We start from the raw sequence: 15,302 nt of genomic DNA, 5'->3' as shown, positions 1-15,302 counted from the left end.
CTGCAAGCAGCAGCAGCAAATAACCCTTGCATGGTATTGGAGAGGGAGGGGGCAAGATCTTATTTCCAAAGTTGCCAAACTATATTCTTCAAAATATTCAGTTTCCAGCTGGACGCAGTGGCTCACGCCTGTAATCCCAGCACTTTGGGAGGCCAAGGCAGGTGGATCACCTGAGGTCAGGAGTTCGAGACCAGCCTGGCCAACACAAAATTAGCCGAGCATAGTGGTACACACCTGTAATCCCACCTACTCAGGAGGCTGAGGCAGGAGAATTACTTAAACCTGGGAGGTGGAGGTTGCATTGAGCCCAGATCCTATCACTGCACTCCAGCCTGTGACAGAGTGAGACTCAAAAAAAAACAAAAATGTATTACAGACCTATATGTGAAATATAAAACTAAAAAACTCCTAAAAGAAAGCATGAGAGAAAATCTACAGGGCCTTGGGTTTGGAGATGGGAAATGAATTTTTAGATCAGACACCAACAGCTCCAGCTATAAAAGAAGAAATGGATAAATTGAACTATGTCAGAATTTTAAATTTTTACTCTAAGAAAGACACTGTTAAGAGAGTAAAAAAGAGTACCTACAGACTGGGAGAAAAGAAAAACTTCTGTCCAGAATATAAGGAACTCTTAAAACGCAACAGCAAGGAAACAAGCAACCTGATTGTTTAAAAAAGGGATGAAAGATCTAAGCAGATTCCCACAAATGAGTGGACGTGAATGATGAGCACGACGGAAGTTCCACATCATTAGTCACTGGGAAATAGAAATTAAAACCACAGTGAAACACCCATGCACACTCAAATGGCTACAATTTTTTAAAATGATGAGACCAAAGTCTGGTGATGATATGAACCAGCAGGAATACTCATTCGTTGCTAGTAGGACTGCAAACTCATACAGCCACTTTGGAAACAGTTTGACTACGCAGGGGCCAAAACGGGGAATTTTTAGGGTGATGGAAGAACAGTCCTCCATGATCCTGTGCTAATGGATACCAGACTCTATGCGTTTGTCAAAACCCCTAGGGTACACCATGAAGAGGGAACAATGTCATTATATGCAAATAAGTAATTATATGCAAATATTATACATGCATATAATATGCGAACATCATTATATGCAAATCAGTAATCAGCCAGGAGGTCAGGGGATCCCAGGACAGCAGGCAGACCAGGGATAACTACATTACAATCGGATGACATTTCAGCACACTGAAAGGCGATGGGGGAGGAGCTGAGCAGTGTAACTTTGTAAAGCTAAAGATGAAAAGCCTGCACGTGGACACTGCACTCTAGTTGGCTACTGTGCCTCTCACAAGGGTCAGATGAGCAACAGACCGTAGGTATGTTAGGGGCAGAGAAATGCATAAGTAAATTGTAATTGTGGGAGCCAGGCTTCTCAGCATCCACTGTCACAGAAAAAAGTTACAAATGAACATCGGGACAATGGCTCACGCCTTTAATCCCAGCACTTTAGGAGGCCGAGGCGGATGGATCTCTTGAGCCCAGGAGTTTGAGACCAGCCTGGGCAACATGGCGGAACTCCATCTTTACAAAAATAACAAAAATTAGCCGGGCATGGTGGCACACACCTGTATAGTCCCAGCTACTTGGGAGGCTGAGGCAGGAGGATCACTTGAGCCTGGAAGGTGGAGGTTGCAGTGAACTGAGATCACACCACTGCACTCCGGCCTGGGTGACAGAGTGAGACCCTGTCTCAAAAAAAAAAAAAAAAGGTTGTAAATGAACAAGGTGGAAAAGCAAGAATCAGTTGTGTTGCTGAGATTGCATTGTTGGGTTAGAACGGGAGGTGGGGCTATCAGTGTGAATTAATGTTTACTGATAGAGAAAGACAGGGATGGAGAGATGGGGTAGATGATTGATAGATGATAGGTTGATTGATAGATGAGTGGGTGGGTGGATAGAGGGAGGTAGAGACAGATAAATATGTGAGCATAAATGGTTAGTACACTAAATACATTTCCTAGCTGTGTCTCTAAGAAGGCCGAGGAGCAGTGCAACCAGCACACCTACCGCCCAGGTCTTTTTTTTTTTTTTTGAGACTCCCACTCTGTCACCCAGGCTGGAATGCACTGGTATCATCCTGGCTCACTGCAACTTTTGCCTCCCAGGTTCCAGTAATTCTCCTGCCTCAGCCTCCTGACTAGCTGAAACTACAGGTGCCTGCCACCATGCCCACCTAATTTTTGTATTTTTAGTAGAAACAGGGTTTCACCATGTTGGTCCGGCTGGTCTCGAACTCCTGTCCTCAAGTGATCCACCCACCTTGGCCTCCCAAAGTGCTGGGATTACAGGCGTGAGCCACCGCACCTGGCCCCAGATCTTAGTTTCTGAGTGAAAGGAGCTAGGGCTTTCTGGACAAACGACTGATTATAAGGCCAGGGCAAGGTAGGAGGCGACTAGAACATCTTCTATTGCCTGAAAGTAAGGAAGTAAAATTAATAAACCCAAGGACTCAGCGCTTCCAGTGGACAAAGCTGCAACCACTGAAGCAATAAAACAGGTAATGATACAATCAGTTTCTAACCCAAAGAATCAAATAATGAGTTCAGAGTAAGATTAGCGCATCAACAGCAGAGAGGGGACAAATATTCCTTTCAGAAGAATTCCAAAAGAGGACTGCAGGAGGAATGAGGAAATGGAATATCAGCATGTGAGCACCACAGTGGCAATTGCTGAAGCCAAGATCTGCTGATGGCTGCTAAAATGAGTGGGCAAAACTTTAAGGAGAAATGGGATGTTGGCATGGCCTCACTATACCTCCCCAAATATTGATTAATTACCATGCTGCTTTTAACATATGTCCACAAATGCTTTGATGTTCCTCTCTCCAGGAGGAGACGTTTAACTCCTCCCTCCTTGAGTGGAGCTGGACCTAGTGACTCGCTCCTAACAGACTGAATGTGGAAAAAAAAACCCAGCAGAATCTTTACAGCAGAGAAACCCGCAGCCATCAGTTTAACCAGGGGATGGAGATGGACATCGCCAGGGGTACATCCTGCTCCTCTTGAGTTACCCTAGATGGATGCCTTGTGATGGCGCCTTCCCCTCCGTGGGGTTTTTTTTTTTTTCCAAAACACATAACACCAGACTATTCATGAGAAAATAGCAGACAAACACAAACTGAAGGACATTCCACAGAACGCTCAACCAGCACACCTCAGAACTTCCAGTGTCAGAAAAAGCAAGGAAATACAGAGAAATGGTCTAACTGTCAGACTGGAAGAGAGTTGGGAGCCATGATGACTAAATGCAGCTCGGGATCATAGATTGGATTCTGAAACAGAGAAAGGACACTCGGCAAAAACTGCTGACATCCAGATAAAGACTGTATTTAACTCTGTGGTACTAGTGTTGATTACTTAGTTTGGATAAATGTATCACGGATATGCAGGGGAAACTGGCTGATGGGTAGGGAGGAACTCCCTGTATTAGCCTTACAGTGCTTCCTCAAAATTAAAAGTACTTCAAAATAAAAAGCGTTGTGTTTGTGTGTTTGTTTGTTGAGACAGGGTCTCCCTCTGTCACCCAGGCTGTAGTGCAGTGGCATGATCCTGGCTCACGGCAGCCTCAACCTCCCAGGCTCACGAAATCCTCCCACCTCAGCCTCCCAAGCACCTAGGACTACAGGCACATGACATCACATCGGGCTAATTTTGTTTATTTTTTTGTAGAGGCAGGAGACAAATGCTGCCTAGGCTGGTCTCAAACCCGGGAGCTCAGGCGACCCTCCTGACAACCTCCCAAAGTGCTGGGATTACAGGCATGAGTCACCATGCCCAGCAAAATACAAACTTTTTTTTTTTTTTAAATGAAAAAAAAAAAAAAATAGCCTGGGCACAGTGACTCACGCCTGTAATCCCAACACTTTGGGAGACCGAGGTGGGCGTATCACTTGAGGTCAGGAGTTCCAGACCAGCCTGGCCAACACGACAAAACCCTGTCTCTACTAAAAATATGAAAATTAGCTGGTCATGGTGGTGCATGCCTGTAATCCCAGCTACTAGGGAGGCTGAGGCAAGAGAATCGCTTGAGCCCCGGGGGGTAGAGGTTGCAGTGAGCCAAGATTGTGCCACTGCACTCCAGCCTGGGCAACAAAAGCAAAACTCCATCTCAAAAATAAATAAAATAAAATAACACTTGCATAACTCAACTTGCCCTTGGGCTTGCCCCTCTGTCATTCATGAAAGCACATTCAGGTGGGTCTGTGAAGGACAAGCTACGAATGGAACACTCACTGAGCCGTGGGCGAGTCACGTCCCCTCCCAGCCTCAGCTTCCTCTTCTGTGAAGGGAGGACAGCCATGCGGGGTTGCTGTGGATCCTGAATGAGACAGGTGTGCTGAGTGCCCACGGAGGTGGACCTCCCAATCCCTCCAAGACGTCCTGCTGCTCGCGGCCCAACCACGCTTCTTCCTCCAGAAGCTTTCTCTGACCACCCCTGTAGGCTGGGTTTGCTTTTCCCCAGGGCCCCCAAGACTGACCTGTCTGCCACTCACTGGGCCCCACATAGAAGGCCTGAGGGGTTCAGCTTTTCTTCTGGGGTCAGATGAACCTTCAAGAGTGCACCGAGTTTCTAGATGTCAGCCCTAATCCCCACATTGTGGAGACCTTTTCAGCTGTGCCTTCGATGGGAAGTGGGCTGGAGCCTCTCAGGTGTACGTGATAAAGGCCCCCAAGCTGGCCAGGCAGGTTTGGGCCCAGGTGGGAGTTGTGGGTAGCATCCAGGGCATGTTGAGTGGAGCCCCTGTCCACAGGGCTTGTAGCTCTGCTGGTTCATTCAGGGTTCATTCTAGGGAGTGGGTCTCCTAGAAGAAAAATTCCTAGGAATTTGGTCCTCGTGGAGGTTCAAGGATTAGCTCCATGGAAGCAAATTGCAAGACGGAGCTGTTGGTCCTGGGGCTGGGGCTCTGGGAGTGGACACGCCGTCAGAGTGGAGGCAGGGAGGGGAGGCGGCCCGCTGTACTTGCCCCCAGACCCCCACTGGCAATGGAAAGTGGTCTTGGGCCCCATGCTGTTCTGTCTCCTGTGCCTTGGGCTGCCTGGGGAACAATGGCTGAGCCCAGAGTGCTGCTCTCCCAAGAGCTGAGGCTCCAACACCAGGCACCTCTGCTGCAGGATGGCCTCACCATTGGTACAGCGCCCTGGACAACTCAGAGCTGCCTACCCGTCCTGCAGAAGTGTGTGGCTCAGCCATGATGCTGCATCTCAGCTGGGCAGATGGGACCCTGATGCATTCAGGCAGCACTTGCCCTGTGACAGCACCACCAGGGGCAGAAGCCACAGAGTCCCTTCCCTGCCCCTGCCCAGGAGCCCTGCTGGGGTGCATGCTGGCCAAGAGCAGCAGCCAGGGCCCCTCAAGCTAAGCAGCTCCTCGGGGCCTGTGGATGGGGAGCCAGGGCCTGGGATGGCTGTTGTACACCCCTGTGAGACCCTGGTGGATGGGGCTCTTGGAGGGACAGGTGGCAGGTGGGGCCAGTCTGAGAACAGGAGAGGGCCATGGAGGGGTGGCACATTGTGGTCTGCCCGAGGCTGCCCCCTGCCCTGCACACCTCCCTGGGAGGTCTCCCCTGCCCCACGTCTTTGCTTCTGACCCACATCTGGCTCCAGAGACATTGTTCCCCGTTTACCCACTGGACACCTCCCCTCTATAGCCCAAAGCCTCCTCCAGCATCCCAAACAGAACTCCATGTCCCTCCTCAGCCCTGCTCTTCCTGCTCCTGTGCCCCATCTCCATGTCCAGCCAGCATCCACTGCTATCCTTGGCTGTCCCTCCCCCATGGCCCACATCTGTCCCTTACTGCCATCCTACCTCCTAAATCCATCACTGCCGCCACCACCACTTCCCTAGCCCAAGCAAGATCCATGGGAAGTGCTCAGTGGTGTTTGTAGACTGGATGGGTGGGGGGTGGATGGATGAAAGATGGATGGATAGAAAGTGGGAGGGAAAGAGGGAGGAAAGGATGGATGGGGGGTGAATGGAGGGATGAAGGAAGGGATGAATGGATGGATGGATGGGAAATAGATGGAAGGATGGATGGAGGATGGATGGATGAGTGGGGGTGAGTGGAGGGGTAGATGGATGGATGGATGGGGGATGAATAAAGGGATGGAGGGATGGATGGATGGATGGGGATGGATGGATGGATAGATGAATGGGGGATGGATGGCTCGAGGGAGGGAGGGATGGATGGGGGATGGTTGGATAGTAGAAGGAGGGGCAAATGGCATATGTAGGGATGGATGGACAGATGGATAAAAATGACAGAACTTCTGCAGCTTGGGGGCTTTGAAACTAGGGTCGTTGTACCTGCCAGTGTTTCTCCTGGGCAATGCCAGGACCCTGTGTTTCACAGGGGCTGGCTGAACACGCCAATTCCAGGACGAGTCCAGCGCTAAGGCCTCTGGAGGTGTTCTGTTCCGGGAGACCAGGCAGCCAAGTGTTTGAACACAAGAGGACCCAGAACTGCCCACACCACCACCTCTGCGATCCCCCCGCCTCAGGGGTGGCTAAAGCAACCAGAGGGACACCAATTGCTGCCACACGGAGGCTTCAGTCTCCAAGTCCGTCCAGGCCTCAGCATTCTGCAAGAGGACACCACGCTGCCCCCACGCGTCCCAGGCAACACCCAGAGACGCAGAAGGAAGAAGAGCCATGCGGACTTCTCTTTTTACAAAGACTTTATTGTCTGACATGCTTGACAAAAAAAAATTACAGCCACAATCAAGTTATGCCAAAATGATTGAGGATCACGCCGTCAGCTTCATACCTCGAAGACTTTTAATGAATTTTCTCTTAAAGTAACAGCTGCCGTCATAACTTTTCTTTTCCACATAAAAATACACCATATTCTGAAGATACCTTAGGAAAAAAATGTTTTTGAGTTTGAAGTTCTTGGTCCACATAGAAATTGAGTGGAGCTGGCACTGAAAGGGCCTGGTTTTCTCCACCGCACACATGTCCCATGCCTGAGGCATCAGAGAGACCTCGTAAACATCCCCGGCTACAGGAGCCCCTCCAGCCAACGGGATTCCAGGAGCCCTGCACCCCACAGAGCTCAGCCTCGGTCAGCCCTCAGCCCGACAGAGTGCTGCTGTCAGGCTTCCGGAGACAGCAGCCCCACCCCTCAAGGAGCCCGGCTCAGCATGGGCAGAAAAGGAATCCCAGTCTCCCAGGATGCCTGGATGCTGTGCCCAGGGTTCAGGACTCCTCAGAGCTCAGACCAGTTTTGAACAGGACCCTTAAAAATAAAAATACAATAAGAAGAGCCTTGGACCATGCATTGCTTTGTAGGGACATAATTTCGGGTCATGGCACAGTGAGGGCCATGAGGCCAGAGACCGAGGGTCAGATCCTGCCTCTGCTCCTTTTGTGCTGTGAGCCCCCAGGCAAGTCACCACACCCCTCTGGCCTCAGTCGCTCATCTCTAAAACGGGGACAAAGTACCTACCTTGAAGGACCATCTGAGGATGAAATGAGACTACAAAGGGCTCACTGCAGGCTGGTTCCCAGCGCTGGGACCTGGGTGAGGGAGTGGCACCCTCCTCTCAGATGTACAACGGGGTGCAAAAAATGTCACCAATCAGGACAAATAATACTACTTTAATGCAATGTTAAAAATCAAAATAAATGCAAAAAAAAAGTCCGTGATGAACAAAATATTAAATAAGGACAGAATCTGACCCTGTACTTGCCCATTTCTGCCTGACTGCCTGCCCCTAATCTAGGCCCTACGTGTTCCCACTTCTGCCCTGCCCCCTACCCCACCAGTCCTAATTCAAAGAAGAAAAAGAAGCTGTCCAAGGTGGAGCTGCTGGAGCCTGGGGCCCGCTTTGTTCCTGTGCCACCCTCCTGTTCACAGGAGGATAGATGGGGGATGGATGTATGGGGGATGGATGATGAATGGGGGTGGAGGGATGGATGGATGGATGGAGGCAGGGATGGATGGATGGAGGGATGGATGAAGGGATGAAGGGATGGAGGGATGAAGGGATGGAGGGATGAAGGGATGGATGAATGAGTGATGGATGGATAGATGCGGGGTGAAAACAGCTTCCCATTCACAGGGCTGGCTGGTCCAAGGACAACAGGATTTTTAGACTCCCTCAGCTGCAGGCGTATGCCAGACAGAAACCTAACAGTGTAAGGGAAACCACACCAAGGAACAGACCCTCACTGCGGGGCAGAAAGGAGAAACAGAGGACTTACTTCGTTAAACTAAGAGGGGTGCGTGTGTGCGTGTGTGTCAGTGCATGCCTGGATATGGGTTCATACCATGGCAGGCAGGGCTGCTGTAACCTAAGCCTGCAGACCCTCCCTCCAGGCTACTGAGTTTTGCAGAGCAGCGTGGTCCCCCTGGGGCCAAGGGTCGTTCCCCCTTGGGGAACCCTCTTGCTAGTCCTGGGCACGCACACTGGCAGTTCATCCCATAGAACCAGCCCCCATGATCCAGGCTCCGGGTGAATGCCTAGGACACTCAGGCCGTTGTTCAAGTCAACAGAAATGCCTACAGGAAGAAAAAAGGGGAACAATGCCAGGCAAACTGCGGTGGGCCTGGCCAGGTGTGGTCTGAATTCCTGAGATGTCCCTAAATGCTCCCTGGAGGGCATCCGCCTTGGGCCTGTCTCCTCTCTCACTTGGAGGGAGAGCAAGGACTGCTTGTGTGCAGCCCACAAGTCTTCCCACCACCTCTAACCTGGGGCGTGCAGCCACACAGATCCGTGGTCAGAAGGAGATTTTGCGTAATTTCCAAAACCCATTCAAGAGCAGCAGCTTCCCAAACCAGAAGGGCGTCCAAGTGAGAAGAATGAAGATTCAGTCATTTCCCAAACATGACAGGGCCATGAGCTTAGCAGGTTCTTTAACAAGGTACACACAGGATGTACACGCAGAAAAAGTAATGAGCACAGAACCCCTGATGGGGATGCGCAGGGTCCCAACTCCAGGTGACCGAAGACTGAAGAGTCGTTCCAAGACCCCGACCTGCCTGCTAGGCCAGTCCCTGCAGCCAGGTGGGTCATCCAGGCGACTCAGCATGGAAGGAACAGTGGCCGGGCAAGGCCTATGGAGCTGACGTGGGTGGGCAGGGCTGGGGCAGCGGGGAGCAGTCAGGAGTTCCGGGGTGTGGGGAGGTCGATGACTATGGGCGGGTTCACGGGCTGGTAGTTCACAGTGCATACGGACGCGTTCACATAGGTGGTCGTCCCATCTGCCATGACACCATACCCTGGAAGGTAAGCACACGCCCGTCAGGCCAGCAGCCAGAGCAGCGAGGATTGTCAGTGGGGGTGGCAGTCACAGGGCACTCAGCCCCTATGGGCTGAATGTGTTTGGGGCAAGCTACTAAAAACTCTTAAGGTCAGTCTCTTCATCTGTAAAATGGAGATGAGAATGATACATGCCACTTCCAAGCTTGCTGTGAGGATTAAACGAGACAATTATCTATGCACTGTGCTCGGCCCAGTGCCTGAAACATGCGAAGCACACAGTGAGTCTTCATCATCAACATCATATTCACCAGCACCCTCATCACCATCCCCACCATCGTACCACCATCATCACCACCACCCTTACCACCATCACCACCATTATCACCACCACTACTAAACCTGATTGTCACCAACATCCTTACCATCATCACCATTATCACCACCACCATTACCATCACCATCACTAGTGCCATCATCACTATTACCATTATCATCATCACTACTTATCATCACCATTATCACCACCACCGCTACCATCATCATCACCATCATAATCAACCTGTCACCAACACCCTTATCATCATCACCACCATTATCACCACCACCACTACCATCATCATCACTATCATGATCAACCTGATTGTCACCAACACCCTTATCATCACCACCATTATCACCACCACCCTTACCATCATCACCACCATTATCACCACCACCACTACCATCATCATCACTATCATGATCAGCCTGATTGTCACCAACATCCTTACCATCATCACCATTATCACCACCACCATTACCATCACCATTATCACCACCACCATTACCATCACCATTATCACCACCACCGTTACCATCACCATCACTAGTGCCATCATCACTATTACCATTATCATCATCACTGCTTATCATCACCATTATCACCACCACCGCTACCATCATCATCACCATCATAATCAACCTGTCACCACCACCCTTATCATTATCACCACCATTATCACCACCACCACTACCATCATCATCACTGTCATGATCAACCTGATTGTCACCAACACCCTTATCATCACCACCATTATCACCACCACCACTGCCATCATCATCACTATCATGATCAACCTGTCACCAATACCCTTATCATCATCACCATTATCACCACCACCACTACCATCATCATCACTATCATGATCAACCTGTCACCAACACCCTTATCATCACCACCATTATCACCACCACCGTTACCATCACCATCATCATCATCACTAGTGCTATCATCACTATCACCATTATCATCATCACTGCTTATCATCACCATTCTCATCACCACCACTGCCATCACCAACATCATCAAAAATGCCATCAACATCATCATTACCACCTTTATCACCACCACTACCACCATCGTCTTCACTAATGCCATCATCAGTACAATCACCACCACCATCATCATCATCACCAACGCCATCATCCTATCACCATCAACATCATCATCACTGCTCCTATCATTATTATCACCATTATCACCACCACCATCACCAGTGCCATCAACATCAACAACACCATCAACATCATCACCACCAATGCCATCATCGTTGCTATCACCATCAACATCATCGCCGCCCTGAAAATCACCATTTGTCACCACCACCACCATTATTTATCACCACCATCACCAAGAATGTGATCACCAATGCCACCATGATCATCATCATCACCATTATCACCACCATCATCACTAACATCATCAACACTGTCATCAATGATGTCACCATGACCATCACCACCATCAACACCACTGTCATTATCATCACCCTCATTATTGTATCAGCACCATCATCATCACAATCACCGTCATGCGTTTATCATGATCATCATCACCCCTGTCACCACTACCACCATGAGCATCAGTATCATCATCATCATTGACACTGTCACTATCACCACCATCACTACCAACACTGCTGTGATCATGGCCATCATCTATCATTATGACCACCATCACCATCACCATCACTACCATCACACCATCCTCATCACCACCATTACTACCAACACTGCTGTGATCATGGCCATCATCTATCAATCATTATCACCACCATCACCATCACCATTACTACCATCACACCATCCTCATCACCACCATCACTACCAACACTGCTGTGATCATGGCCATCATCTATCCATCATTATCACCACCATCACCATCACCATCACTACCATCACACCATCCTCATCACCACCATCACTACCAACACTGCTGTGATCATGGCCATCATCTATCCATCATTATCACCAGCATCACCATCACCATCACTACCATCACACCATCCTCATCACCACCATCACTATCATTATCATCATTGTCATGCGCTTTCTCTGCCTCCATCATACTCTCTTCCCACCACCTCTGTTAGAATGCCCCTCATTCTTTAGGTCAGGTCATCTCCAAGACAGAAGGAACATTTCCCCTTCCCTGTGTGGTGGTGGGGGAAGAAGGGAGTGATCAGTGGGTGGGTGATGACCTATTCTTTGGAGTCCCATTTTGCTTATCCAATTGTGCAGGGGTGTGGTTTTGGTCACAGGCAACTTTGGATCTGATGGAGCTGCATGCCCATAGTAGGGCCACAGAAAATGACAGTCTTTATCATCGCGCAGCATGTGAGTTGCCCACCTCTCCCAGGACCTCTCAGATCCTGCTTCGATGACTCATCTGCTTCCCAAGGCTCCTACAGGAACTACTCCAGGGCCAGGTGGGGTCTGGTCACTGCTGCCCCTTGACAATGAACTACAGAGGCCCTCAGGGAACAAATGATTTGAGGCTTGCTTGCTTTTGAGCTGGAAAATGATCTGATGTGGACCAGACAAGGTGGAGGCCTGGGGTCCCTGGTCCAACCAGACAGAGGTTCAGGAAGCTAGGAGATGCCTCTGAGGGAAGCCACATCAATCCAGACATCCCACAGAAGCCAATATGCTTCCTGGCAGGGATGTGACAGAGGCACCTTGGGCAGGTGGGATAAATATCCAAATGAAGCAAAAGAGAGGCACCTGTGCCAAACTGGTGAAATGGGGCTGAGGTGAGGATGGCGGAGGTCTACTAGGGAACACCTGCACGGAGCAACAGGCCAGGGTATGGCCGTGTGGATAACAGAACTGGAGCTGGCATCACTCTCACCTCCACACTTATTAAGCACCTGCTGTATGCCAGGCCTCGGGGATAGAAGCAACAAGACAGGGCTACTGGTTTTAAGGGATTCACAGTGTGCCCACCAAATATAATGCATCTTCCGTGTTGCGGCCCAAATGCCCCCTCCTCTGAAAACCCCCTGCCCATCTCCCGATGGCTTCCCAAGCTGGAGGCACAGCAGACTTGCAGGGCTCCCCAGAAGCAAAATTTACCTCCTAAGTCACACAGAATTTTGTGATCATCTTCCTATTATTAAACATTTAACAATAGCTCATTGACAGCCAGGGTGTGTATGGCAGCTAGGAGTTACAAAATGAACAGTAGGAATGGGCTATTTATTTCCCTTCTGGCTGAAGGGAGGGGCGATTCCTCTGAAGGGTCCATTAGGAGCCACCAACCTGTGAGGTCCCCTTCCCCACCACGTGCTGACCTTCGTGGATGTGGCCAAAGACGTGTAGCCGCGGCTGGACGCGCCTCTGCACCGTGTTGAGCAGCTCCACACAGCCCACCCGCTGCATCTTCTTGGGGACCCAGTCCAGGAAGCCTGGTATGGGGGAGACAATAGTAGGCCATGATGAGGTCTGTCCCAGGCCCTCACCGCCCCCTGCCCTGCAGCAGCTTCTGCAGCCTGGAAGAGGCGTGGAGCTCCCAGCTTTGCACCACCCTCCCAGAGCAAGCTCTCAGGATCCCTGCCCTGCCTCAGCCTTCAGGGATGGACACCATCCAGGACCTCGCAGCCTCACCCTCCTCCTCCATAGGGCTGCACTGACAGCTTCCTTGAAAGAGCTTAGCACAGGCCAGGCACTTGGAGCGGGGTGGTCAGTAACTGCTAGCGCCCCCAGACCATCTGTGCTCGAGTGGCCTCGACGGTGGCATCCGCCCACTGCAGAGGTCAGCAAACGGAGGCCAGAGACGGATGGGTAAGTCCCACAGTCAGGCACCCCCATGGTCAGTGGCAGAGCGGGGCGACCTGACACAGCCCAGGAGTGAGATTTCCATGTCAGAAACTTCCTAAACAGCGCAGACTCATGAGCAGAAACTTCCTCCCTGCGGCAGCATCGCTGCCGTGGCTGCGCCTGCGCCTGCCCCCGCCGCCAGCCTCCCGGAGCCGCCCAGATGGCGACTGCTTATTATCCTCACATGGCTACACAAACGGAGAATAATTGATTACTCCGAGCAAACAATTAGGGTTCATTGCAGCCCCTCTCTGTTTGGGTGGGCAAAACGGGTTTCTGCAACTGCCAGGACGGGACAGGGGAAGCTTCCATGCAAAGGCCCAGGCGAGCTGCAACAGGCCTAAAGGGAAGAGCCAGAGACAAAGATGAGGGAGGAGGAGGAGGCAGAGGAGGAGGGGAAAGCAGAGGAGAGGCGGGAGGAATGGGGCACGGGCCTGGGGCAGACACTGCAGTGAAGTCCCAGGCTCTGCTGCCTACTGGCTGTGTGACCTTGGACAAGTCACTTAACCTCTCTGTGCCTCTATTTCAACCAACAGAGCGCTGGGCTGGGCACTGGGATCCCACCATGCATGAGGCCGGACCCTTTGTCAGTTCTGGAGTGCATGTTTCGGGGAGGGTCTCCGGCACCTCAGCGCCCTGGCACGCACAGTCTGGAGACGACGCAAGGGCAGCACCAGCTGGAGCGTCTGGCACACGGGTGGCCCCGAGACAGGAGCCGGGCCATGTGTGAAGGGGCCCGGGTGGGGCGTTCAGAGAGCAGAAAGCCAAAAGACGTGATTGGAGAGATGGGTGGATGGAAAGGAGGGAGGGAGAGAAAGAAGCAAGAGGGAGGAGGGAAGGAAGGAAGGAAGAGGGGAGAAGGAGGAAAAAAGGAGTTCAGGAAAGGAGGGAGAAAGTGAGGGAAAGAGAGGAGAGGGAAGAGAACGAGACGCCTCTGTCGCTGAGCTCACTGTCAGTGACCAATGACACTGAATGTTGCTGGGACCCTCCCAGGGCTCAGGCGGCTTCCGGTCAGGGTGACACAATTCAAGCTACAAGCTCGTTGTGCACCTAAATCACGCCGGGGCCACCTGTGAGGCTGGGGCTGACAGAACCTTCCGTTCCCGGACTTTGGGAGGAGGCAGGGGCGCGGGGCACTGGCTGGGTAGGGGGCACACAGTGGTGTCGGGAGTTTCTCCCTGAATGGGTACGTGAGCCAATGACACTCAAGCTGTCCTACGCCTCACTCTACAGCCTCCCGCATGGCCTCTGCCTGGGACACCTTTCCCCTCGCCTTCTCTACCTCTCCAGGCCCAATTCTGGGGTCACAGCTTGTGTAAGCCCTGCAGTCATCTCTCCGGACTCCTCAAGCTTCCTTCACCCCTGGATGTGTCTCACTGGGCTTGGCTGTTCCTGCAGCCTGTGGGCCCCCCTAACCCAGGCACATACTGCAAGGGTTAACTCCTGGACCAGTGTCGCCCATACCAGGGGCTGGCCCCAAGCACTGAGGGAGTGATGGTGGGTTTCCGGAGGCAGCAGTGGAAGCCAGATGCTGATGTGGGCTGAACTGCTGGGAGACTGAACTTCATTCAGAGGACTAAGGTAGTCACAGAGGGTACAGACTGCTCCCTAACCAAGACCCGGACCCATCAGTGCCAGGTGTCCCCCTAGAGAGGTGTCACGGCACATGTAAGAATACAGAGAACTCCCTCCTGCTGATGGGAAGCAAGTGGACTGGAAGGGGCAAGACCTTCACCTCCACCACCTCCATCACCACCTCCATCACCACCAACACCAACACCAACACCACCACCTCCACCTCCAACTCCATCACCGCCACCACCACCTCCACATCCACCACCACCTCCATCACCACCACAACCTCTACCTCCCACCATCACCTCCACCTCCATCACCACCAACACCTCCACCACCACCTCCGCTTCCATC

At 51.6% G+C, this 15,302-nt stretch overlaps 1 protein-coding gene across 7 annotated transcripts in view; it reads right to left on the bottom strand.

The window, feature by feature from the left end:
• Positions 1–8,061: 8,061 nt before the first annotated feature.
• Positions 8,062–15,302, bottom strand: part of MPPED1 (metallophosphoesterase domain containing 1) — an 84,743-nt gene continuing 77,502 nt past the window's right edge. For 6 of the 7 annotated variants that reach the window (XM_032261398.1, XM_032261396.1, XM_032261397.1 and 3 more), the window contains 2 exons: positions 12,848–12,961; positions 8,062–9,253 (listed from right to left, as the gene is read on the bottom strand). In XM_032261398.1, coding sequence (XP_032117289.1) covers positions 9,135–9,253; positions 12,848–12,961 — 233 coding nt within the window. In that variant the 3' untranslated portion in view covers positions 8,062–9,134. The remainder of the gene's footprint in view (positions 9,254–12,847; positions 12,962–15,302) is intronic. The other variant, XM_032261399.1, reaches the window with a different exon arrangement.

This window comes from Sapajus apella, unplaced genomic scaffold, assembly GCF_009761245.1.
Source record: "Sapajus apella isolate SASKATOON/1434 unplaced genomic scaffold, GSC_monkey_1.0 scaffold123, whole genome shotgun sequence".
Lineage (NCBI taxonomy): Eukaryota > Metazoa > Chordata > Mammalia > Primates > Cebidae > Sapajus > Sapajus apella.
Note: the sequence above shows the minus strand (reverse complement) of the source record. Positions and strands in the feature narration are given on the sequence as shown.